Consider the following 26,670-nt stretch of genomic DNA (forward strand, 5'->3'; position numbering starts at 1 on the left):
TTTACAGAGACTACCTTTTCTTACATTTTAAAAGATTCTCAGCCTTTGTTTCAGTCATTTAATGATTAGGTTAGATTGCTTGCGACTATCAGCAAGGATTCTAAAGAAGTTTTAAAGGCCATCAAGGATTTTATTAGAAATATGGTGCTGGTGACTAAATTCTACAATGGGGAGCTTGCCTCCTTTGGTGCTGAACTCACTAATTTCTTAAAGGGGCAGTGTGGACTAAACAGTGTCTTTGTTGGATCATCTTACAATCTAACTATTCATGTCAAATGCTCACATTAAAGCTCTACTATCATCTCTCTCTCTCTCTCTCTCTCTCTCTCTCTCTCTCTCTCTCTCTCTCTCTCTCTCTACAATTTTGGAATTTATGAACAAGCTCACATTGGTTCATGGAGGGATCCAAGTGGGGTAGGTAGCTTTTGCCCTATTTGCGCTCCTCTGGATGCAAGTCAAGTTATGGAGAGCTTCAAGTTGCGCTCCTGTGGATGCAAGTTAAGTTATGGAGAGCTTCAAGGGCCATTGCTAAGTCATTTTCCCCTTGTGTTAATGTCTTTTTGTTTTCTTTGAGATGCTATAGATTCTCTTTCTAGGGTTAGGCTACCGGTGTTTTTCTTCCAATAGAGAGAACAATAACTATAGTTTCATACTTCATCTCTCCTCTATAGCTTGTTGGCACAACTAAACATGGCAGATATTGAGCTAGAAGATTTTCAAGAGTTGTTTAGCAACAACTATTTTTCCATAGATCTATTGTCACTCCGAATCATTAACAATGACTTTCATAGCTATCAACTTGTGAAAAATGTAGTCCTAGATTCGGCATATAGGCAAAAAATCAAAAGAGAAGTGTTCAGTGTTTCATCCTTGAAAAAAAACCAGGTGATCATAAAATGATACCAAGACCATGTAAGAAACACTTTCTCTAGATTAATCAAAACAATACCTTATAACCAATCGTCCAAAAAATGACAATATGATTGTGAGGATTCGAAGCCAATCTAGAGAAAGGGATCAGCTAATCTAGATTTTTAGTATGACAAGAGAACTTGTCCCCCTTGTTTGTTTGTTTGTGTGTGTGGGTGGGTGTGTGTGTGTGTGTGTGTGTGTGTGTGTGTGTGTGTGTGAGAGAGAGAGAGAGAGAGAGAGAGAGAGAGAGAGAGAGAGAGAGATTGTGTGTGCTGATGTTTTAAACATATAAATAACACACAAGGACATTAAGACAGCTCTAAGAACCATACATCAAAGACGACGATATAGACCGCAGAAAATTTGTTTTATGCAGAAAGTCTTGTACGTTGAAAGTAACAATCAAGCATCATTCCTAGTATGGGGGCAGATTGGTGTTCATCCAATAAATGCCCTTTGTACAGCAACCACTTTTGGAAGAAAAAGGAGGATCCTTACATGCACCCATGTAACCAGACAAAAATTAGCTACAAATGTTGAGGTGTAAACAAATCAAATCCCACTGTTATCCTCATGGCTTTTTTAACTGAATAAAGATGATTACTTGCGCAAATTGCGATGTTTAACTAGTCATTAGTTCAAGTTGCTCTTTGTAAAAGCAAGCACCAGATAAATAAGGTTGTGTTTTTAAAAAAGCCTTTCAAGACTTCCCAATCTACTTTGAGAAACCATATTACAAATTTTAAAACCCTTAATTCTACAGGCAACCTCTGCCACACTTAATAACATTTTCCATCAGCACCTAGCCCTTCAAGTGAGTAGCAACTACAAGGCAGCCAACAGCTATAAAAATTAAATGTAGACATAGCCAGCAAGGCAACCAGCACCAACACTTAATAAACCATACTTTGACATTACTGAGGGGGTCAGTAGCAAACTCAAGAAAAGCTTCCAATCATCGTAGGATTGCTGTAGGAGAGCAATCGACACATGTATGTAGTTGGATAAGCTACCCACAAGGTGCTAATCACAGGATTCTAAACCTAATCTACCATCCCTTACAAAAATAGTGGCCAAGTAGCAGAAATTATTCCGCCTTACATATCATCTATAAAACCAGAAACAATCATATGCAGGTATATGCACTATACCCTCAATGCAAGAAGTGGCCATCAGGTTACTCATTAGCTTCATAAGCCAACATAAGTGAAGTTATATCAATATGGCAATCAGCACCCATTTAAAGGTCAATTTCAGAAGCCAACCTTCTAGCCGATTCGTGACGTTTTGAAGAAAAAAACCAAAGAAAGCTAAGTAGGTACATGGAGTGCCTATGAAGCACTTTACTCATCAAAAATTTTGGATCTAATAACCAGTGAATCCGATGTTGCAACCAGCATGAACTCCCTGGCATGTCTCATACTGCTTATCCCTTTCGTCAGAAAAACTAGTAGGAAACTGAGCAGATATATGATATTCCTCAAGTTCATGGTGGCCATCAGATTGCTTAAAAACTTCAAAGGAACCAGTAATTATAGACCTAAAAAAGTGAGATTATACCACTATGGCAGCCAGATTTCAAAAATCCACTTGCTAGCCAAGTTTTCATAAAAACCAAAAATCAGAAACAACCGAGCAAAAAATGTCCATCACATGGTGCTTACTCAGCAGAGAACGAGAACCAGCTCCATCCCGCTTTTACTGATTCGGTCAAAACCAAGGACCTTTTATGACAAAAGTCAAACCCCATCACCATCAAAGGGCACAAGTTACCAGGAGAGGCATCTCATATTCATAGAGGCAAAGCAACAGTACAGTAAACCAAAAGATTGTACAAGAAGCCCAAGGATCAGCCTATAATGTAACCCCCTGTTAATTATAAAGTTTTCTTAGTTTTTCATCATTTTTCCTCACTAAGTGAACTTGTTAAGTGAACATGCTCGAAACCTATAAGGTCCCATGGTCACAGCCACAACCTACTCAACAAATGGTCCACATCAAACCCATTCCACACCTACCAAGCAGTATATAAGATGTAAACAGCAATAAACGTCAGAATGTGAACTTGAAATCAGCACAAGAAAATGGCCATCATTTTATAAGCCCAACCCAAAGGAGGGTACCCAATATGAGTAACCAAATGTCAAGCCCACTTGCTTTTGTAAGCCAAAAAATACACATTATAGATATCTCATGTTCACCCCACCCTCTCATGGACATATATGGATCTACATGAGAGTGTGGAGATAATGTTTGTCCAATTGGTTCTTCAAGGACGTGTATAGCAAAACCATCTAGGAGTCTTGCGGCTTACTTAAACCAAACTAATATTTGAAAGGTAGTTGGGATCGGTTAACAAGGTCCAACGTCTTCATGTTGTGGATGAGGGAGTCCATAAAGCTGGGGGCAATAGCACAAACTTACTCGGAACGCAAGGGATCCCAAGTAGCAGATGAAAGGCTAGCTTCAAATGTTTGTATGTGCTGAAACTTCCAACATGTGTTGTTGAGGCAACCTCACATTGTTCATGTGACAAGGTATTTTAAGGACATTTTGTTCATGCTCCATGGTAATAAATGAGGCCACAAACATGCGAGTGAAAGGTCATACAACCCCAAACCATGTTCTTAACGTCAAATATTTTGAGAGATCTAGCACCTTTTGTAATTTATATGTATGGTGTAAATTGTAGGTGGAGGAATAGATTATTTTCACAAAGATCCCTTGCTAAAAGAGCTTGCCTCAACGAATGCGAATTTGAGAAGGGAGGGCATTTCACAAGACAGCCCAGGCTCAGTGCTATTGCAGCCGAGACACTAGAGACAACTAGGTTGCTTCTTACTGGAGGTTCAAAGACAGAGAGAGACTCTATTCCAGTCACCCACAACCACTAGTGGAGGACAACAATCACATCGCCAAGGCCTCTTTCAAAGAGCTTCCCTATTCCACCTGCTTGCATTGAACACGGGGTCACATTACAAGCAGAGATTTGTTGAGCCCACATACACCTTATTGCACGACGATACCAAGCCTAGAGAGTGCATCACCCGGCCATCCAAGAGATTTGATTGCGACATAAGCAAACCAAAGGGAGATAAAGCAGGCTTTCTCAGATCATGCTATGTTGCGGGAACATTGCATGCCATACTACACTATACCGGATGGAGCTAGTTAGTCCTTCGTATATCATGGTTGCCCTCCCTTGCACGTATAGTTTCACATCCATTAAAGTGAAGCACTGCATACACACATCCTCGCATAAATCTATTCTACATGTTACTAAGTTTATTTTCAACAGCCCTTTTTATGGATACCCAAAGAACACACATGTACATGATTTACAAGAGGTTAATGAAAATCTCTCCCTCCATATAGCAGTCTATTTCTCATCATCACTTGGGCATGTTACTCGTCAATACCTAAACCCCCACAATTCATAACCACCCAAAACATCATAGAAATATACCACAATCATGTAGGAAATACTATTATGGCCTTGGTGCGTTAATATCCACTGGACCAATAATTCAAAAAATTAGTTGCTGTTTATAAATTTGCATTCAAAAGACACGTCACTCCCCTCCGTAAATGGCACACCCACGAGCTCTCATGTAAACATGCTCTCAGAGAATTAGTACTAGAGCACGAGGGCTTTCATTATGTGCAAATGCAATGAAAGCCCAAGTCCAGCTAAGGTGCTAGTCATACTCTGATGGCATCACTCTACACAACACACAAACAGCACTATGCAAAATACTGACTAAATAAATCCATTAACTAACCCAGGCACCTAATGATCTGCAGGCTAGCATTTACCAGGCTTGTACTTTGCAACAAGAGCTCACAATACTCACACAAAATCCACACAAAAAAAAGCCATAAACCTAAGAAGGGAAGTGCCACAAACGTCACTAATACATCCATGAGTCGCCCATGGTGGGTGTCAAACTAGCTGTCAATAAATGCTCCCCCCTTTCCAAAAAACCCCACACACACGCATACACCGACTTCAAGACTTCCTGTCATTGGTCCAGATTTACATGGAAAACTCAGCCAAACTAACTGCACATTACATAGACTAGATATTTAATGAACTGAAAAAGATGCTAAGCCACATTGCCAACCATACAAATTTGTCACTGATCTGACTACCAAACGTTCTTGACACTGATCTGATGCTCTCCTTCCAACTACCACTCTCACCGATGAAAAATAAAATTTTAGTAAGTCCTTGCAGCCCAGTTTCTGATATTTACACGTCTCAATGCAACTATGTCACCAAGCTACATTCAGTCATTTCGAAAAAGATTAAACCTAGCTAAGCTTGAAGAAAGTAAGTAAAACCCTTGTATGCCACGATACTGGTCTGGCATGGATTACCGGGGCTTTCAAAGGTGAAATTCTGGTTTAGAACCAAGTATGATACAATCTAGCCACGAGTGACCGGCAGTTGTCAGCTCCCTAGCACTTTCCATTTCAAAAATGTCGAATCTCTGTACCATGACTGATTAGAACTGCTTTTTGTTTTGTCATCCTGGTCCTAACTCCAATGTTTAGCTGGGTTCCAAGCTCCTTTCTCAAGGTTTTGAAACGTAATTGAGGGTGCCATAGCTTCTCAAGGGTTATAATGTCTGGACACAATAACCCCTCTAAAAGTCTAGATTTGTTTATAGTTCCTGTATATACTCTCCTTGCCAGCAGATGGTTGGAAAGGGTCTTCTCAACAATAAAATAACCTGCCGGCTCTACCTTTTAGTACTCACTTTCCAGGGAAAACTTACCGTTTAGTTTGCATATGAGTATGAGCCAGACCTCATTTTACTTGTCATTTGTAATCAAATTGTCCAAGCTTGCCCTTTCTCGAGCTGGCCATGATAAGTACAGATAGCAGCATCACACCCATGCTCAAGTTACACTTGATCTGCAGAATACGCATCCAATTCAATATCAGCACTGTATACATTGGAGTATGCAACAATAAAAGCTTAACCAACCATGTGGTATATCACCATCACAAGGGTACCCATATGAACACCAATGTCACCAAATATTTTGCTGACAGCGGAGTGTGAGGAAGAAAGACATCTTAATATGCACGCAGTGCAGGCATATAAAACAAATCTGATGCACTTAAATGACTTCAGGAATGATGCTACAAAGCCAAGCGATACATTCAGGATAGATGTGTAACACAGTATTATGAGTTGTCATGACTGTACATTCAAAAATAGGTAGGCTAAGAAAAAGCATCGCTGAAAAGCTTGTCTAGTTCTTCCATAACCTTATGTCTCAAGTAATAAACCAGACACTATTTTGAATGTAAAACTAGCCATGAGATGCTTGTCTAGTTCTTCCATAACCTTATGTCTCAAGTAATAAACCAGACACTATTTTGAATGTAAAACTAGCCATCTACAATCGTGGACTGCAAGAATAGTATCCAAGACTCAAGTAGAGGACTTCAAGCATTAAAGATAGTCGTCAAGGTGTACCACTCTCTAATAAATATTACATGTCCTACCATATTCACCTTACTTTCAATGAAATTCTACTTGAAGCTATCGGGTGCAGTGTCACAAGACAGGCACCACGTGCCAATAGGAGAACAGACTAAACAGACTTTTAGCACTTCAATAAAAACAGAACTGAGAGAGAGAGAGAGAGAGACGGCACGCCACACGGAGTGGCAAAATTCCACCCCAGAGAGTATTGGCCCCAAACCTTGGCGCCCCTTTCGGTATTTCTTTATATTGCATCAACTCAGTACAAGCCGGTACTCCAGACTCTGCACCTTCTCCAAGAAGCATGCCAGAGAATGAGCCCTTAGCACATATTTAAAGGCCCTTGGCCTATGAAAAGCACAAACTCAAAAGCTTCTGGTCCCAACAGCAATGGCAAAAAGCTGCCAACGTAATTTACGAAAATCCGTACAGCTGCCATGTCATCAGCCAACGTAATTTTCAGAAATCTGCCACGGCATCAGCAGCTACGCAATTTCTTTTTCGTGTGTGTGGGTCTTGCTTTATTTCCTTTATGTCACTTGGGGCCCCATTGGACGGGGTCCCCATAAGTTGGTAGGACTTCCTCTTTTGTTACTTGTTCTTATTAGGGTTTAGGCCCCTCGGCCGGCATCTCCAAGTTGGCTCCATTCTTCTGGAGCTTTGACACATCAGTAGTTCGTGACATCTACCCTTCTCCAAAGAGAGTAATCGTCCGCGATTACAACATCTACAAAAAAACTCAAGTTAGCTCAAAAATTTCCGAGGGTCATTCTGAAGGACAATCAGTTTGCTCTTTTTGCTAAGGAGTTAGCTTCTCCTTTCGGCTCTTTTGATCAAGGAGTTGCCTTCTCCTTTCGTCCAGATCAAAACTCTTGATATTCCGGCGTAGTAAAATTAGCCATCGCACCCAAACCGCACTGATCTTCCACGGGTGTCTTGATGCACTAAAATTGCATACCCAGGCAATCTCATCCAATTAGGAATATTCAGTGGTTGGCACATCACAATGCAACACAAATGCTCACATATGCATGTTACAAGACATAGAAACATAAAGCCACCGATGAACACTTCTCTCGCATAACCTAACAAAGTTCGGGCCGGGAGATATTCAACGACTCCCTCGTCACTCCTCCCATATAACCTAAAAAGGTCCGGGCCCGGAGATATAGAGGCCTTTTACAACCAAATGCCCCCCAGACCGCAGTCTGCGTCGTTTGGAGGTGCTGAGAGTAACCACTGCTCAGACTTCTTAATACTCCTCCCGCATAACCATCCAGGTTCGGACCGGGAGTCATAACAACAATTATTTACAAGCATACAACCAAACGCTCCCAAGGCATCGCCCTGCGTCGTTCGGAGGTTTTCAAGCATACAACGAAACGCTCCCCAGGCATCGGCCTACATCGTTCCGAGGTTCAAACAATATCAAAACAATATTTCTCACTTCTCCGCCCGGGAGTAAAATCACCAATCATTGAAACCAACATCAAACCAGAGTCAAACAATTCAAATCGGCACCAAGACAGGTTCAAAACAATACCATCCATTTCAAAAAAATTCCAAACAGGTCACCAAACAAGTTCAGAAGCAATCCGCATCAATCGAGCTCGGAAAGTCAGTCAAGCTCGAAAAGTCGACCGACTTTCCATCCTCAAACCTGCACCACAAAAATAAGGGTTAGGTTCCTTCCATAAAATCGTAGCTGACGACAGCATGGTCCATCAACTCTTGGACAAACGATGTTCCTCTGGCGGTAACGGTAGTCCTAAGATAGCAATCGCATTGGACCTCCAAGGTCATCTACTCATGAAGAGACATCTACTTTTGAGAGATGTCGAGAAATTTCAAGTTATAATCTGCAAGGGTTTCCATGGAAAGAATTTCAAGATACCCGACTCTGCCAGAAGTTACACTCCGAAGGAAGATGTCAGAAACCATATAACTTCGAGCAAAAGACTTCTTGAAAGCTTGCCAAGTCCTTGGAGTGTGCGGCTTGGTAGCTGTAGACATCAACATCTACATGGCACTGCTTTTGAGAAAAACAATGACTTCAAACAAATCTGGGATCCTTCTCTTTCAAGTGATCTTAATGGCTTATGCCCTGTAAGACATGAGCTGTGAAGACGGGAGCGCGTCCGATGCGCGATGTAGTAAGGGTGGGAGTGGCTAGTAAGTCCGAGGTTGGGGCACGAAGCCAAAATTTCCCATTAACTTTGGAAGTGCGATCTTGCTATGTCTGCTCTTTGGTAGGACCGGTATGCTTTCAAAAAAGCACACGCCTGATGCTCTGATACAATTGTCACAAGACGGGCACCACGTGCCAATGGAAAAGAACAAACTGAACAGACTTTTAGCACTTCAATAAAAACAGAACTGAAAGAGAGAGAGAGAGAGAGAGAGAGAGACGACACGCGACACGGAGTGACGGAATTCCACCCCAGAGAGAATTGGCCCCAAGCCTTGGCGCCCCTTTCGGTATTTCTTTATATTGCATCAACTCAGTACAAGCCGGTACTCCAGACTCTGCCCCTTCTCCAGGAAGCATACCAAAGCCCTTCACACATATTTAAAGGCCCTTGGCCTATGAAAAGCAGTTTACATGAAAAGCCTTCAAACTCAAAGCTTCTGGTCCCAAAAGCAATGCCAAAAAGCTGCCAGTGTAATTTACGAAAATCCGTACGCTTGCCACGTCATCAGCCAACGCAAAACGCGAGAATCCGTACAACTTGCCACGTGATCAGCAAGCGTAATTTTCAGAAATCTGCCGCGTCATCAGCAGCTACGCAATTTTATTTTTTTTTTGTGTGTGTGTGTGTGTGGGTCCTGCTTTACTTCCTTTATGTCACTCGGGGCCCCATCGAGCAGGGTCCCCATAAGTTGGTAGGACTTCTTCTTCTGTTACTTGTTCTTCTTAGGGTTTAGGCCCCTCGGCCAGCATCTGCAAGTTGGCTCCATTCTTCAGGGCTTTGACGCGTCAACAGTTTGTGACATGCGACAGAATTGAAATGGTGAAGATTTAGGTTTTACACTTCCACAAATCTTTTCTTCTTTCCTTGTGTTGATGATTGCCACTTAGCATGAATGATGGTTCCTTTTATTTCCCTAAAGAGAGGGAATGAGAGAGAGAGAGACCCGACGGGGTCTGAACCAACCCTCTCAAGCACCCTCCACATCGTTGCCAATGTGGTATTTGCATTTGATTGCATAAATATAGAATACATACATGAAATACCTCAAGTGCAGACTCTATTGACTCAAAATGGGGAATGTCACCTTGGTAACCCTTCAAGATGAAGCACCTCCAGGACTGATTTGATGCACTTTTGAATTCGTTTCAATGTGGGATTGCGGATGGCCACCAAGGGGTAGATTTGGGGCTGATTTGCACTCCCGATGTGAGAGGAATGAAGGGCTACCGGACTGCAACGGGGAAAACCGGCAAAAACACATCAAGCCGTTTCCGACGAGGAAAGGGCTGAAACCTGAAAACGCTAGGGCTGATCTGCTGAAACTGCAAGCGCTAGGGCTGATCTGCAATTGTAGAGGGAAAATACCAAGGCTGATGGAAAAACGTTGGAGCTGATCTACAGCAAAAACGCTAGGGCAGGTGTTACAAGCTTCGACATTCCAAGCAAAAAATCAATAGCAACACACGAACAGAAACTGCAAAACCACATAACTTTTCTAGAAAGAGAGAGAGAGAGAGAGAGCACCGCAGAATTCCGCGCCCACATGCATTGGCCCAAAGACTGGCGCCCCTTTCGGTATTTCTTTATTATTGGTCACAATGAAGTACAACTCCTGAGGGTCCTCTGCTCTCAGACTCTGCGTCCAGATGCTCTATAAAGTGGGGTGAGAGGCCCAAGGGTTTTTTTAAACTTACAAGGAATGCCTAAAAGCAGAGCCCTGAAAATCTTTAGTTCTAAAAGCACATTAACCCAAAAGCATCTGCTCTCAAAAGCTAGCGTTGAAAACTCCAAAAGCAGCTAGAGTAATTTGCGGACATTGTACAGCTTGCCACAAGCAACGCAAACGCGGAAACCCAAACGGCCTGCAGCGTCAAAATGTTAACGCGATTTATAAAAATCTCTCCCAAAGTCCAAGCTTCTGACTTACAGGGTTTTGGGCTCCTCGGCCGATGCTCCATAAGTTCTTTAAGTTGGTCGGTTCAATTTCTCTTGTCCCCTCTACCATTTCTCTTCCAGTTGGCCATGCCACGTCATCAATTTGTGACATTTTCCCCTCTTGAAAGAATTGTAATCGCCCTCGATTACACATGCAAAAATAGCCAACGGACATAAACTTTCTTCACTAGACACTGACTATGTATACTCATGCACCATACTCTACCAATCCAATACTTCGACAAAGACATCGATCACTAATCAATCGCATTTCTATCGAGGGTCTTAGATATAAATCCTGATCATTGTAACCATTTAGTAATCACATCTAGACAACGTTAATCTTTTCACGGATGTTTATTAAATCTTGTTACTATTATGTTGATATCTTTTCATTTCACAATTCAATCAAGCAAACCTTGCTCATGACCATCCCCACAAGACAGTACATCCACATAGCATGCAATTCACAAAATCAGACATATACCTTCATAAGTTTAGAATAGTCTAAACTCACGAATTATAAGAGGGAATAAAGCACTCATAAAACTATAAAAGCAAGGGACACACGAAAAGAAAAGAAAAACAACAACAAACTAAATCACTTTGTTTGCTACGAAACAAAACTAGATAAAACAAAACATTATTAACTTAAAAATGTTTTTAGAAAAGGCATGTGTAAAACAAGTTGACGCAACTTACTTGGCTTAAAACAAATACTCAACTTTAAGCAAAAAAAAAAAAAAAAAAAGGATAAGACATCTTAAAAACTTAATCCTAGAAATCAAACTTCACACAACAACTTATAACGGAACACATTCTTAAGTCCTCAGGTAAGCTAAATATGAAATGAATACTACTACAAACCTACGAAGAGCAAAGAACCAAACTTAACAATATGTGATCTCAACTTCACTACTTGTCCAAACAGGAAGAATAAGATTATCACCTTTATCATGCATAGCTTGGACAACAGCTATGACATCCCTACTCACGTCGTCAATGCCCAAGAGTAGGTGCAGGTTTATATAGAGGCCATTCATGCTTTGAACGTACTCTACAAAACCAACGAGCTGAGTTTCTATCACCCTCCGGAGGAACTTAGCCATGATAAAGGCTAGCAATTGTCAAGCTATAGTGAAAATACTAGAAGCGCTAAAGATCAAAACAACAACATAAGGTGTTATTAAGTCAAACAATAAGTGGGCTTTTTAGCTCCCCACTTCTATTGAATTTACTACTGATTATCTTGAACATTCCAAAGTAAGAAACACTAAAAATAAACTTACTACGATGCAAAAATGAACGAACTTTTTTCATGATTCTTTTGAATGAGTATCCTTTTTCAACTAGTAAAGAAATAAGATGGCAAGATTGAACAACAAAAGTAGATTTACTAGAACAAAGACGAGAAAATTTAAATAGTTGAGAGCAAATGACACCGTACTTAGCTAAAAGAGAAATGTTCGAAGAAATGTGAGGCATGCGGATGATTTTTAGATTGGCCTATTCTGGTTCAAGGCGCTTATCATAGATATCTACTTCTAATCCAAAGGGAGTCTAAAAAATCTTAAGGTCTAAAAAGGCACAACAATCACTATTTGTGGTACAGTTAAGTTCACAAAACTCCTTGGGATAAATTCCTCCACCTACTACAGAACTCGAATTCAAGTACATAAAATCTTGAAAAGACGGAATGTCAAGGACAAAAAGATCATCTACAAAGCGTCTTACATTGCATAACTTGTGCAAAAATATTGGGCAAGTGTTAGCAAGGACAAGACGCTCCATAAAATCAAACTCATAAGTAAAAAGATAGAAATTAGCAAGAAAAGCAGCACAATTGGTGCCCATAGGGATACCAATTGTTTGCTTGAAAAGAGAGTCGCCGATGGTTATATATAAATTGTCCAAAAGAAAATCTAACCAAGATATGATGTCAATGTCATCTACAATCCTAGTGAATCTCTTTCTTCCTTTGTCTACATCTATTCTTATTTTTCAGCCATAAGAAGTCAAAGTTCAAGGCTGACTTTTCTACTAGCAATGCCTTGTACCTATCCTTCTCAAGCTTGTACGCAAAAACTTTTGAAATAAGAGACTTGACTCTAAATTTAAGGTCCTCCAAATTTAGCTTCGTGTATAGCATTGTAAAGTCAAAAGTTTGGAGACATAAAGGAGAAGATTTCTCCTTAAGGCTTCTTGAAGAGTTCAAAAACTTTAAAACAAGAATCACACCTACTGAATCATTTAAAATCCAACTTGAATCGGTAGGTACGTCTGCTTCCTTTAGCATATCATTCCGCAATTCATTTACGTTAGGTAAAATGGCTTTGAAACAATAACTAAGCCATTTGGAAACCTCGGTCAAAGAGGTGTTACAAGAAGCAGCTATAAATCTAGGCTTTATAGGGTTCTTGTGGAACTTCCAAACGGTATATAAAAAAGGTAATTTAGGCCGGCACTTGAAACCAAAAGACTTACAAAAGTCTTGATGTTTCAAGATAACCTCAAGCATTCTAAATAGAACTTTTTGCACGTAACAACAAAGTTATTAGAGCACTTATCTACATAAGAGATTACAAAATCACGATGAAATTTCCTAAGAGCATCACGATCAGAAGAAGATAAGCTATTCCTTCCTGAAGAAACGTTTCGAGAGCAAGATGCTAATTTCAAAGAAGCTTTCTTGAGGATTACAGACTTCCAATGGGTAAAGATACCTTGAACTCCTAAAGACTCCTCAAACTTTACTACGAAACTAGAAATTCCTTTTTCTATGGCTTTGAGAAGGCAAGAGTCGTTTGAAGAAGGGAGCCTATATTAAGTACCTCTTGAAAAAAGGTCTTTCAAGGAATCCGAAGGAAGGATAGAACAATCGACAGTAACTACATGACCCAAAGCTCCATTTACGTAAGAAGAAAAGGCAGATTTACTACAAGGGCAATCAATACTTGAGATTGCAAGCCTCTCTTGCTTTCTAAGATTACGTCCTGTGTCACTATAGTTGAAAGCTTTTTGTCCTAAAGTTTTCACATATTTGAAAGCTACGACAGGATGGTTCCATACCTTTCTGACACAAGGAGGGAGAGCATCCAAAGCTTCTTGAGATCTCAAAATAGAGCTTAATCAAATCTTGTCTAAGTCAGGGGAGGTAAAGATAGTTATCAACAAATCTTTCTTTCCAACCAAGGGATTTTTCAGACTAGGACATTTGGACTTCAAAAATTTGCCTAACAGTACTCGAAGTTGAGTACTATGAGACTCTCTTAGCTCCAAATCTTCATAAGAGTAGTTCTCAAGGGTATACAAGAGCTTAAATAGGATCCTTATATTATACCTTTCAAATATTTTATAAGAAAAAGAACCCAATTCCATGGCTCTAGATAGGTAAATCAATCTCCGTTTGAAATCTCTATAAGCAAAAATTCTATGGTTAGAAGGGTCATCACTCTCAATTCTAGAGATTGAAGCCCTAGGGAGACCTTGTACTCTACTAGAAATAGTGTTGTGCAAAACAACTGGATTGATTTCACGGATAGAAGGCGGATCTGAACGAGAACCTTTAGGAATCCAAGTTCTTTTAAACTAACTTGAAGGGAGAACTAACTCGGGTTTGGGATGCCTTCGCCAAAGCATAGGTTTCTTCTGGTAAATTGTCTTATTTTTACGTAAAGAAGACTTTCCTTCCAAGTTGAAACCTTTAGGGAAAAAAGTATGCAAGGTTCTCATCCAAAACAACTCTTGAGGCGACGCTTATTTATAGAACTCTTTAGAGTTTCTAAAATTACCTTCTATGTGCTCAATGGGAAAACAACGGAAAGACTCAAACCCATGTTTTGCTATTGCCGCATACAAGGGTTTCACACTTTTACGTACGGTGCTCTTACTTTGAACTTTTCTCGCTTCTCTTACATGTTCCTGAAAACGAACAAAAGCTGTTCGAAAGGTTTGGCCAACATACATCATAGAACTATCGTGAATATTATAAATAACATAAATAACTTGAGAGGTATGAACCGGACTTAGAGGACGATCTACCGCAAGATGTTTTTTCCTTAAACGCCTCAAACGATTGAGGGCTTTTATGGAAGAACTTGTGTAATGAGTACTAACTAAGAAATTCTTAAAAGAAGCCCAACGAATAGGACCATCACCAAAAACATGCAAATTCTTCAAATTAGACTTAGCTAAAAACTTAAATCTTTCTTGATACAGATTATGACTACTTCTAGCTACTGAAAAGAAAGAAGGGTCGAAAAGACGTACCTGAGAGTAATCAACATTGCTGGTTGAAGCTAAAGAAGTAAAAGTATTTTTCATTTTTGTAGTAAGGTCAGTGTTTCAGATCAACGCCCGCCTCAAGGCTAAAGATTCACACTGAACGCCGTGTTTTCAATCATTCGATCTAGCCATCTCATTCTTTGTCCAGAACTCTTGATGCACTTAGATCACTGAGCAACCATCTCATCCTTCTGGAACTCTTGATGCACTCACAACCGTATCCATGTTAGAGTTCAGACATCTCTCTTGGTTCATCCATTTGGTCCCAGTTTCTCCCAAAGACAAGTGTTAGGGAGTGAGGGTTGTTTTGTGACTGTGTTCGGCCAGTGTCAGGTAGGTTTTAGTGCTCTCTCGAGGTGGAACTTCGCCACTCCTTGTCTCATGTGTCATGCACTCTCTATCTCTTTCTGTTCAATTGTTATTTGAAGTGCTTAAAGTTGTTCAATCTTTTCTTTTCCGTTGGCACGTAGTGCCCGTTCCCCATTACAATGATATCAGAGCTTCAGGCGTGTGCTTTTCTGAAAGCATATCAATCCTACCAAGAAGCAGACAAACCAAGGTGGCGCTGCTAAAGCTTAGTGAAAATTTTATTCAACAATCTCTGTGTCCCGAACATGGACTTGGACTTATTAGCCACTCCCACCCTTACTCCATCGCGCATCGGACGCGCTCCCATCTTCATCCCTCTGTCTTACAGGGCATAAGCCATAAGGAATTCAAGATCACTTGTGTTGGGGTATAAAGCCCAATGTGGTCGCCCAGGTAAGTGGGCGGGCAGCCAGGTATGTACACACATTCTTTTGTAAAAACCTAATAAGAACTCACTATGCTCTACACATTACAGTAGAGCGAATTCACCATATCGTCGTGCTCTTCTTCTCGCACTCTCTCTCGCGTCGCACTTCCGCTCGTACTCCTTCAACTGGTATCAGAGCTCGGATTGAGGCTCGGGGCAGCACTGCAAGAGGCTAGAGTCACCAGCTCAGATTGGAGTGAAATTCGACAGGCGAAGACACGGCCCCAAATCCTATGGACGGAAGCTGTAAGTACGTCTGTGTACTTAATCAATCGGTCACCCTCAACGGCATTGGATGGGGGAGTTCCAGAAGAGGCATGGACAAGTAAACCGGTGAATTATGCATTTCTCAAAGTGTTTGGGTGTGAGGCTTTCATGCACATAGATAGAAGCCTAAGATCAAAGCTAGATGCAAAGTCCAAAAAGTGTTTCTTCATTGGCTATGGAGAAGGAGACTTTGGGTATCGCCTATGGAATCCTGGAGATGGTAAAATCTTAAGGAGTAGGGATGTAATTTTTAACGAACAAAATATGTACAAAGATTACTTGGAAAGAAAACAAACAAAAGAAACAGGTGATGAGTACATGGAGCTTGAGGACGGTGAAGACTCAAGGACTGCAAACGGTGACAATGTGCAACAACGTCAACCAAATGAGGAGCCTCAACCTATTCCCCGAAAATCTACAAGAGCAAGTAGACCTCCAAAAAGGTTTGTTCCTTCCTTCAACCATCTCTTGATCTCAGATTCTGGAGAGCCGGAATCATACGAAGAAGTTATGCAACATGAATCCAAAGAAGAATGGACGAAGAGCATGCAAGTGGAGATGGACTCACTACATCGCAACCAAACATGGGAGTTGGTTGAGTTGCCTAAAGGTAAGCGGGCACTTCAAAACAAATGGGTGTACAAGCTGAAGCAAGAAGAAGGTGGGAAGAAAAGGTACAAGTCTAGGCTTGTGGTAAAAGGTTTTTCTCAAAAGAAAGGTATTGACTTCAATGAAATATTTTCTCATGTTGTAAAAATGAACTCAATTAGGCTTGTCTTAAACCTTGTGACTGCTCATGATCTAAATCTCGAGCAAATGGATGTAAATACGGCATTCCCTCACGGTGACTTAGAGGAGGAAATCTACATGCTTCAACCATAGGAGTATGAAGTAAAAGGTAAGGAGAAAATGGTTTGCAGATTAAAGAAGAGCTTGTATGGTTTAAAGCAAGCATCAAGACAATGGTACTTGAAGTTTGATCGATGGATGTTGGATCATGGATTCACAAGATGCAACTCGGATCACTGCGTCTACACGAAGAATTTGGGAGATGGGAAATTCATCATCCTAATGTTGTATGTTGATGACATGTTGATTGCAAGTGCTAACATGCAGGACATCAAAGACCTAAAAGAGGAGCTGTCCAAATCTTTTTCAATGAAAGATTTAGGTGCTGCAAAGAGGATACTTGGTATGAAAATATCAAGGGACAGCACGAAGAAGACAATAAAGCTATCTCAAGAAGATTACATCAAGAAGGTACTAGAAAGGTTTGCAATGCAAAATGCAAAACCAGTTTCTACACCTTTGGCTGGTCATTTTAAACTAACGAAGAATATGTGTCCAAAGACACAAGAGGAGATAGTCTATATGTCTAAAGTTCCATATACTGCAGCGGTAGGTTCTCTAATGTATGCTATGGTCTGGACAAGGCCAGACATTGCACATGCAGTGGGAGTTGTGAGTAGGTTCATGGACAACCCAGGTAAAGAGCATTGGCAAGCTGTGAAGTGGATACTTAGGTATCTAAAAGGGACAACAACAAATGTTTTGTATTTTGGAGGAACTGATATTTTTCTAAAAGGGTATGCTGATGCAGATATGGCAGGTGACAAAGATACTTGAAGAAGCACTACTGGCTATGTGTTCACAGTTGGAGGCACAGCAGTAAGCTGGGCTTCAAAGCTGCAAAAAGTGGTTTCACTTTCTACCACGGAAGCAGAGTATGTAGCAATGACGGAGGCAAGCAAAGAAATTCTGTGGCTTCACAGATTCTTAGAAGAGCTTGGATTCAAACAAGACAATTGTGTCTTGTACAGTGATAGCCAAAGCGCTATCCATCTTGCGAAGAACTCAGTCTTTCATTCAAGGACAAAGCACATTGAGGTGAGATATCACTTCATACGCACTCTTTTGGAAGAGGGACAGCTGCAGCTAGGAAAGGTGCATACAAGTGAATCCTGCAGACATGTTTACAAAGGTGGTCAACAAGGAGAAGTTGAGTTTTTGCTCATCTTCAATCGGCATTCAAGAATAAGAAGCCAGAATGGAAAGCAGTCACAGGTTTGGTATGGAGATCAGTCTCCAAGTGGGAGATTGTTAAGTATGGAGTCTGATTTACCCTTGTAATTTTTTGTGGTAAAAGCACACATTTGTAAGGCCCCCATTATGAGGAGAAGCCATCGTGCGTGAAGGAAAATCACTCACCGGAAACCAAAATTTTCACAGACAAGAATCAGGGGCAACTTTAGAAGCCTCGGGGTCCTCCGCCCCCGAGACTTTTTTTTCGCCGGAATATTATGGTCGGACGGCGGCCGGAAAGTGGTCGGAAAACAACCGGTCGGTTGGCCGGTGGTCGGTAGTGAAATGGCCGATGGCCGGTGGTCGGAAGTCAATGGCCGGTGGCCGAATTCAAAAGCGGACTTGTCTTCTCAAGGGCGGCCACACATGGGCGGATTGGAGGGTCCGATTTGGACTTATTCGCACAAGGGCGGCTACACATGGCTGTCTCTCATAAGAGAGGGCAGCCCTTTTGGCCTATAAAAGGAGGCCATTTCTACACACATTTCATATTGTGAAGTTGATGCAACAAGGTGAGTGTGAGGTGGTGAGAGTGAAGCAAGGCGGGAGCTCTATCAAGGGTTTAATCCCTTTGTAAACTACTTCTTCTTTTGAAGTGCTAAAGCCATTGAGTGGCTGCTTTCTCGTGGACGTAGCCCACATTGGGTGAACCACGTATATCGTGTGTACTCTCTCTCTCTCTACTCTATAATCTCTTGTGTGTGAAATCTATCTCTCTCCATTAAGTAATCTACTCAAAAATCTATTTAGCTACGTCTTATTTTCTAAAACTAAAGGCAAGAGTGACATAGAATGCTACCATTGTGGCAAGAAGGGTCACATGAAAAGAGACTGCAAAGAATGGAAAGCAGAAAAAGGCAAAGAGAAAGTTGAAGACCATGGTGAGAAGAACAAATCCTCAGTGAAGATTCAAGAAATAAATGTGACAAACACTGTTGCAGAGCATGACAGTCTAGTGTCAGGAGACATCTACTTCTTGAAGAATACAATGGACTCAGCTCTTCTTACATCATCTGATGGAAATGCACTGAGTGACTGGATTATAGACTCAGGGGCATCACTTCATGTGTCTCCAAACAAGGAGTGGTTTACCTCTTTAGTGGTCAAACAAGGAGTGGTTTACCTCTTATGTGACCACTAAAGATCATGTTCGGCTAGGCAATAGGCAGACATGTGAGATCTTAGGTGTTGGACATGTTCAATTGAAATTTCAGAATGGCTCTTCTTTCACGCTGAAGAATGTGAGACATGTTCTCGCAATTACAAAGAGCTTGATCAGCACAGGTTTACTTGATGATGCTGGCTACGTCACCACTTTTGGACAGAACATGTGGAAGATATCCAAGGGTTCTATGACAGTAGCACATGGAGTAGAGTCTGGAGGACTTTACATGATTTATGTATCAAATGTCTCTAAAAATGTAATCAATGTAACCGAGCAGCCGAACGTTTCTTTGTGGCATAGCCGGTTAGGACATATGTCCAAGAAGGGAATGGAAATCTTGTCTCGTTCTGGTTATTTGCCTGGCTTTTCATTTAATGATTTTGAATTCTGTGAACATTGTCTGTATGGTAAGCAAACACAGCAGCCACATAAGCATAGAAGCAGTAGAAGAGATACACAGTTGGCACTTGTTCATAGTGATTTGTGTGGACCTATGTCTAACCTATCTCTAGGGGGAGCTTCTTACTTTATGACATTTATAGATGATTACTCGAGGAAAGTATGGGTTTACTTTCTCAAGCACAAGGATGAAGCGTTTAGTGTTTTCAAAACGTTTGTGACACTTGTGGAGAATCAGAGTGGCAAGAAGCTTAAATGCTTACGCACTGACAATGGTGGAGAGTATGTTTCAAAGGCCTTTCAGGACTTTTGTGAGTCAAAAGGTATAAAACGTGAACTTACTGCTCCTTACAATCCTCCTCAAAATGGTGTTGCTGAGAGGATGAATAGGACCATACAAGAGAAGGTTAGAAGTATGTTGTCTAATGCACAACTGCCAAATGGGTTTTGGGCTGAAGCTGTATAAACAATTGTTCATCTTGTAAATAGATCTCCTAGCAAGGTTTTGCAGAAGGATTCAGTGCCAGAGATGGTATGGTCAGGCAAAATGCCCTCATACAAGCATCTCACAGTCTTTGGCTGTGAGGCATATACTCACGTTCCAAAGGAATTTAGGAACAAACTTGAGCCAAAGAGTAGAAAGTGCATCTTTCTAAGCTATGGTAATTCTGGTGAGATGGGGTACAGACTTTGGGATCCCGAATCCAGAAAGGTTGTCCGCAGCAATGATGTTCACTTTAATGAATCCAAATATCATTCTAAACCAGAGAGTGTTGAGGAGATTAGAAGAGTTATCTTCCAAGAAGATGGACCCGCACGTGCAAGACAAAATGTCAGGGCTCAAGAGGAGCAAGGACAGGAGAGAGTGGAACCACAGGTTGTGGCTGAGCCTGAGCCACCTATTGTGCGTAGATCTGGACATGTCACACGACCTCCTGATAGGTTTGTTCCATCTATGAACTATGTCATGTTGACTGATTGCAATGAGCCTTCATGTTACAAGGAAGCAGTGCAAATGAAGGACTCCGGAAATTGGCTGTCACGAGGACGTGGCAATTATTAACCATGTCACAGAGATGTGGCAACTGCTAACCTTGGTTGTTGGTTTCTTTCCAATGGGGTTTATTTTATTTGTTTAAGACCCTCTTTTTGAAGTAGCAAACGGTCGGACATTGTATGGCCAATGTGAACGGTAGATTCACCCGCAGACGGGAAGTGGTCGGCACTGGAATTTGTAAGGTAAGAGGATGTCTAGGCTCAGAGCAAGATCATATAGGTCCCCCCGTCGCACTTAGCAAGTTGGTGGATACTAGGAAGTGAACTCAATTAAGGCGTAAAGTCAAGGTGGGACTACCAACAAAAAGTATCCGACAGTTGGGCCACATTGCATTTTTGGATGCAGTCCCAATGAGGATAGATGGTCAAAAGACCAGTGGGAGCCCAACGGAAGCATCTCCTAAAATTTAGGGAACTACTATTTTGGGCCGGGAAATGTGTTCGCGTCATTACCTCCGGTATGACTAGGGGAACATTTTATAACTCTGCCGTGAAGTCAACTGGGCAACCGGTCAGGATATTTTTAAGCGGAGAACCCGAAACGGGCAAATGCTTGTAAATGCGCCAAGTGTCGAATTTTCATGCACTTTCCTCTTGCAGAAGAAGTGGCGCTGAATTTTATGCTGGGAGAGGCCTCATTTCAGCTTTTGTCACAAGTTAAGAGCTATGGAGTGCTTCCTTTCCCTCTCATGTACAGTGTGGTGCTAGGAGTGATGCCCTGCACACTACACACAGCTCTCTCTCCCCTACGTGCAGTTATGTGATGCCCCACAAGAGGGCTACTCATTTGACTGATGTACAGTTGTGTGGGTATGCTTTGGTGCTGAGGCAAGAGCCTCCTTGAGCAGGAACAGGGGTAGCTAACTGCTGCTCCAAAGCACGCACTGGTGAGGGTCATAACCTCACCGTACAGGTGCAAAATCAGCGCTGTGTATGCGCTGTAAATTCACTGTTTTTCAGCCGTACGGACGCCAGGACCATTGGGAAACGTGCCCCACTGGCAGAGGACAGTTAGGGGACTGTTTGGGGCTGAAAACAGGGCAAAAACCAGTAAATACAGCGTGCTGAATTTACTGTTTTCGGACAGGAATCAGAGGGTATACGACAGTGCAAGAGAGTTCCAGCAGGGGAATTGGTTTCGCGCAAGTTTTGGGGCTGTTATGCTGCCGAAATTTGGCCAAATCAAATGGTATCTAGGTGGATACAGGTGAAGGATTCCCAGGACCTTACCTTGTAATTTACCCTCCTAAAGAATAAAGCAATACCGAAAGGGGTGCCAATTTTGGGGCCTACAGGTTGTCGGTGTCTGCTCGGAGCATTTTAGCTACCGAGCCGTGCGTGTATTCAAGTGTTAACTCCCGTCGCAGGTTCTCTTTGCAAAGTGCTCTGTGTGTGTGTATAAAGTAAAGAATTTCGGGTGAAAGCCAACACCTACCGCCCTACGGGCCGGTTTCATTGGCAATTGGCCATGCAGTCAGAGATGACAGCTCTGCATAAAAACAAGACATGGAAGCTAGTTAAATTACCACAGGGCAAAAAGGCTCTACCTTGTAAATGGGTTTACAGGTATAAGATCACCGCTCATGATAGTCAGCCAAAGTACAAAGTAAGGCTTGTTGCCAAGGGCTTTAAGCAAGAACAAGGCATTGACTTTGATGAAGTCTTCTCTCCGGTGGTCAAGATGACTACATTGAGATGCTTTCTTGCATTGGTTGCCATATTAGATTTGGTGTTGCACCAAATGGATGTCAAGACAGCGTTCTTGCATGGTGATTTAGATGTGGAAATTTACATGCAACAGCCAGAAGGGTTTGTTGAGAAAGGCAAGGAAGATTGGGTATGCCAGTTGTTAAAGAGTCTTTATGGCTTAAAACAATCACCGAGGGCATGGTACCATAAATTCCACAAGTTTATGCTTTCTCAAGGCTACAAACGTAGTGAGTTCAATCACTGTCTATATACAAAGAAGGCTAAGGATGGTAGTTGGCTGATCCTTATTTTGTATGTGGATGACATGTTGATTGCTGGCAAGCACTTGGAAGAAATTTCAGCTTTGAAGTCAAAGATGGCAAAATCGTTTGACATGAAAGACATGGGTGAGGCAAGTCATATACTTGGTATGCGCATTGAGAGAGACAGATCAAAGAAGTTGATTTGGTTATCTCAAACAGAGTATATTGACAAGGTTTTGCGACGTTTCAATATGGAGAAGGGAAAGGCACTGAGTGTTCCATTGCCACCATATGTGAAACTTAGCAAACAAGATTGTCCTGTGTCTGAGGAAGAACAGGCTGAAATGGATAAGATTCCATATGCGTCTGCAGTGGGTAGTTTGATGTATGCAATGATTGCTACTCGCCCAGACATTGCATTTGCAGTGGGAGTAGTAAGTCGATACATGTCAAACCCAGGCAAGAAACATTGGGAGGCAGTGAAAGGAATATTGAGATACCTGAAAGCTACAAAGAGTATGCGTATATGCTATGGGAGTCGGGAGCTAAGTGTAAAGGGTTTTACAGACTCAGATTATGCAGGTGACTTAGACAACCGAAGGTCTACGTCAGGGTATGTCTTTACATTGGCTGGTGGAGCAGTATCATGGCGTTCTAGATTACAAGATTGTGTTACTCAGTCTACTACAGAGGCTGAATATGTTGCAGCATCAGAGGCATGCAAAGAATCAATTTGGCTTAATCGACTAGTAATAGATTTGGGAATCAAAGAAGAGATGTCTGTGTTATATTGTGATAGTCAAAGTGCTATACAATTGGCTCGCAATCCAGTTTATCACTCAAAGACAAAGCATGTGGATGTGAAGTATCATTTCATCAGGGAAATGCTCGAGGATAAGCAACTTCAGCTTGTCAAAGTTCACACCACAAAAAATCATGTTGATCTACTTACAAAAGGACTTCCCTCAGAGAGCTTTGCGCATTTTCGCAAGCAATTAGGTGTAGGGTAGTACATCACTTCTCTACATCTCTTGTATATTAGCTTGTATAGTAGCTTCTCTCACACTTAAAGTACCACATTGGACTTTAAGTGGGAGGTTGTTGGGGTATAAAGCTCAATGTGGTCGCCCAGGTAAGTGGGCGGGCCGCCAGGTATGTACACATATTCTTTTGTAAAAACCTAATAAGAACTCACTATGCTCTACACATTACAGTAGAGCGAGTTCACCATATCATCGTGCTCTTCTTCTCGCACTCTCTCTCGCGTCGCACTTCCGCTCGTACTCCTTCAACTTGCAAGACAAGGATTAAGATTTTTTTTCAAGCCACCATTTTTCTCAAAGGCAGTGCCATGAAGTGGTGGAAGTCTACAGCTACCAAGCCCCACACTCCAAGGACTCGGCAAGCTTTCAAGAAAAAACTTTGGTCGAACTTACATGCCTTTAGACATCTTCCTTCAAAGTGCAGCTTCTGGCATGGAGGGATATCCTAAAATGCTTGCCATGAAAACCTAGCAGATTACGACTTGGAATTTTTTGGACATCTCGCAATAGGTCTCTTCTCGATCTGATAAACTTGGAGGTCCAGTGTGTTTGCTATATCTTGCGACTATCATCACCGCCATAGGAACATTGTTTGTCAAGACCTATCTCAACCATTCAAGAGCTTCTGGACCATGTTGCGATCGGCAACAAATTTATGGAAGAAAACTAACCCTAATTTGGTGCAAGTTTCAAGACAAACGCCCTGTCAACTTTCGAGACTAATGTTGAAAATGCTTTTTCAATTTGATTTAGCAGTTTTCTGAGTTCTGTTTGAGAACTTGTTTGGTGACCTTGTTTGAAATAGATGGTATCTATTTTAAGCCTGCCTTGGTGCCGATTTGAACTATTAGACTTTGGTTTCAATACTAGTTTCAATGCTTGGAGGAGTAATGAGAAATGTTGCTTTGGCATTGTCTGACCCTCAGAACGACGCAGACGGAATGTTTGGGCAAGCGAGCAACTAAAACAAGACAGTGATTCCAGACAAGGACACACGACATACAACTATATATGGAGGTTCATCCTCTAAAATTCATTGCAAAGGGGTATAATATGAATTTTAGTGAGGCTTTCTTCATTTATGCTCACCTTTCTTGCCATAGGTCTTTTCTTTCTTAGTGGTTCGGTCAAAAGCTAGGGGTCCAAAAACTTGAGCGAAAAACTCCCTGCTTGGTGCATGGCAATCCGCATTTCGTGGCGCATTTTACGGGGGAATTTTGTACCTGGGCGTGCCTTTTTGTACCTGAAGGCCCTTCCTCATGAACACGAGCTGAATTGTCAGTTAGAGGTTGGATCATGCATCAGTTACTTCCCTTGCATGAGGTTGTATTATGAATTGTCCTGAGGCGTTCATTATTCATACTTATTTTTATTCTCGTAGGTGTTGCTGGGCCATTTTGTTTGCTTGCTTTCTTGCTGAGCAAACATAATGGCAAGCGAAGACAAATGAGGAGTAAAATATTACAAGTTCCAAAGGGAAAACTCAATTCCATCTACACAGGTGTGAGTGAATCTAAGCAATCTTGCAAGGAGACAAATAATGAGAGAGAGAGAGAGAGAGAGAGAAGCTTACCACCATTTCCATCGTGCTTAAATCTATGTCTTAGCTTAGCAAGCTCGACTTGTGTTTGCGTGAAAAACTGTAACCGCTGGAGCTCAAGGTCCTTTGTGAAAATCATTCTTTGCTTCTCGATCTCTGCCAACATCTGCTGCCTGGTAATCTCTGTTCTCTCATATACTTCTCCAAATTTCATGATAGCCTGAGCTAGGTCTTGCATAGGATCAGTATATGCATGCCTACGTTTCGACCGCTTGGGCTGAGCAGTCTCACCATTTGGACAGCTGTCTGCTGTATCAGGACTGTCCTTGGATTTCGAGACCGCATCAACAGCGCCAGGAACATGGTTAGGATTGCCGCCAACATGATAAGGGATGCTTCCAACATGGTTAGGGCCACTGCTACCGGCATGCATAGGAGCATTGCCAGCATAGTTAGGGCCACAAACAGCGTGAATGGGGACACTGCCGACTTGGTTAAGGGCACCACCAATGTGATTATTAGGAGCCCTGATCACATGGTTAGGGGTCAGATGGTTAGCTGCAGAAGGTGGGCAGTAGTTTGGAGCTGGAAGAGGCAGCGGCTGCGGCGCAGGAGGCTGATCTGCGTCTTCAAAAGGCCGCTTGGCTGGGAGAGCAATAACGGGGGGAGGAAGAAGGGGGAGGGAAGGGCGAAGCTTCACGGGCATAGGCTTCTTGGGTTTCTTGGACGGCCCAATTAGCTCGTCCAGGCGATCAAAGAATGTCCACTTGCGCGGGCCTCCCCCCACAATCTTGCTCTTCTCCAGCTTATACTTCTTCTTAAGAGTGTCAAGGCGATTTTTACACTGGATATCTGTCTTGGGGGCCTTGGATCCATCACCACGACGGTTTACACAGTCGGCGACATCCTTCCAGTGTTTCTGCTTCAAATTACCACGATTGAGTTCCAAGTAGCGGTCCCCCCACGCCTGAATGAGAGTGAAGGTGGCTTCCTCGCTCCAGCAATCTTCGCGAGAGTGCCGATCAGCGGGGGCGGCACCACCAGGAGTGAAAGCAGGAACAGGGGAGGCAGAGGAAAGGGGAGGAAGGGGGTGTTTGAGGGGAAGAGCAGTGGGGGTAGGGGGAGAGGGGGATGCGGAGGCAGCAGACGAGAGATGGAAGGAAAAGAGGCGCTGTTGTTGATGTAGCTGGTGTTGGTACTGCTGGAGGAGCTGCTGGTGATGCTGTTGTTGAGGGAGGGGGATCGCAGTCGCGATAGAGGCAGGGAGGATAGGGGGGGGGAGGGGGGACACGACAGCGGCGAGGGGTAAGGGAGGCGGAGCGGGGAGAGGAGGCGGGGAAGGGGAGAGGGAAGAGCTGGAGCGGCCGCTGCTGGTGGCGGTGGCGGCACTACAAGAGCTATTATGTGGCTCGTCGTCGGCCATGGATAAGGTCGGGAGGTCATGCAAAAAGAGGGGGGGCAGAGCACCGGGAGCAGGGGACTGAGGGGAGCTTGGGGACTCTCAGGTGAAGGGAAAACGGGGGAAGGCAGGGAAAGGGGGGCGACT

The 26,670-nt window shown here is 42.4% G+C and overlaps 1 protein-coding gene across 2 annotated transcripts; it reads right to left on the reverse strand.

Moving 5' to 3' along the window:
- Nucleotides 1-5,028: 5,028 nt before the first annotated feature.
- LOC147461403 (uncharacterized) lies at nucleotides 5,029-26,670 on the reverse strand. 2 transcript variants are annotated; one of them, XR_015187591.1, is made up of 3 exons: nucleotides 25,158-26,670; nucleotides 5,725-5,833; nucleotides 5,029-5,648 (listed from the first exon to the last, which is right to left on the reverse strand). XR_015187591.1 is itself a non-coding variant. In XM_086508966.1 (2 exons), the coding sequence occupies exons 1-2, from the start codon at nucleotides 26,545-26,547 to the stop codon at nucleotides 5,823-5,825; spliced, it is 1,401 nt and encodes a 466-aa protein (XP_086365092.1). In that variant the 5' UTR covers nucleotides 26,548-26,670; the 3' UTR covers nucleotides 5,029-5,822. The 2 variants fall into 2 exon arrangements, 1 of the variants encoding a protein (XP_086365092.1); XM_086508966.1 differs by having other exon boundaries at nucleotides 5,029-5,833.

The sequence above is a fragment of the Adiantum capillus-veneris genome, chromosome 3 (genome assembly GCF_014529385.1).
Source record: "Adiantum capillus-veneris isolate H3 chromosome 3, ASM1452938v2, whole genome shotgun sequence".
Lineage (NCBI taxonomy): Eukaryota > Viridiplantae > Streptophyta > Polypodiopsida > Polypodiales > Pteridaceae > Adiantum > Adiantum capillus-veneris.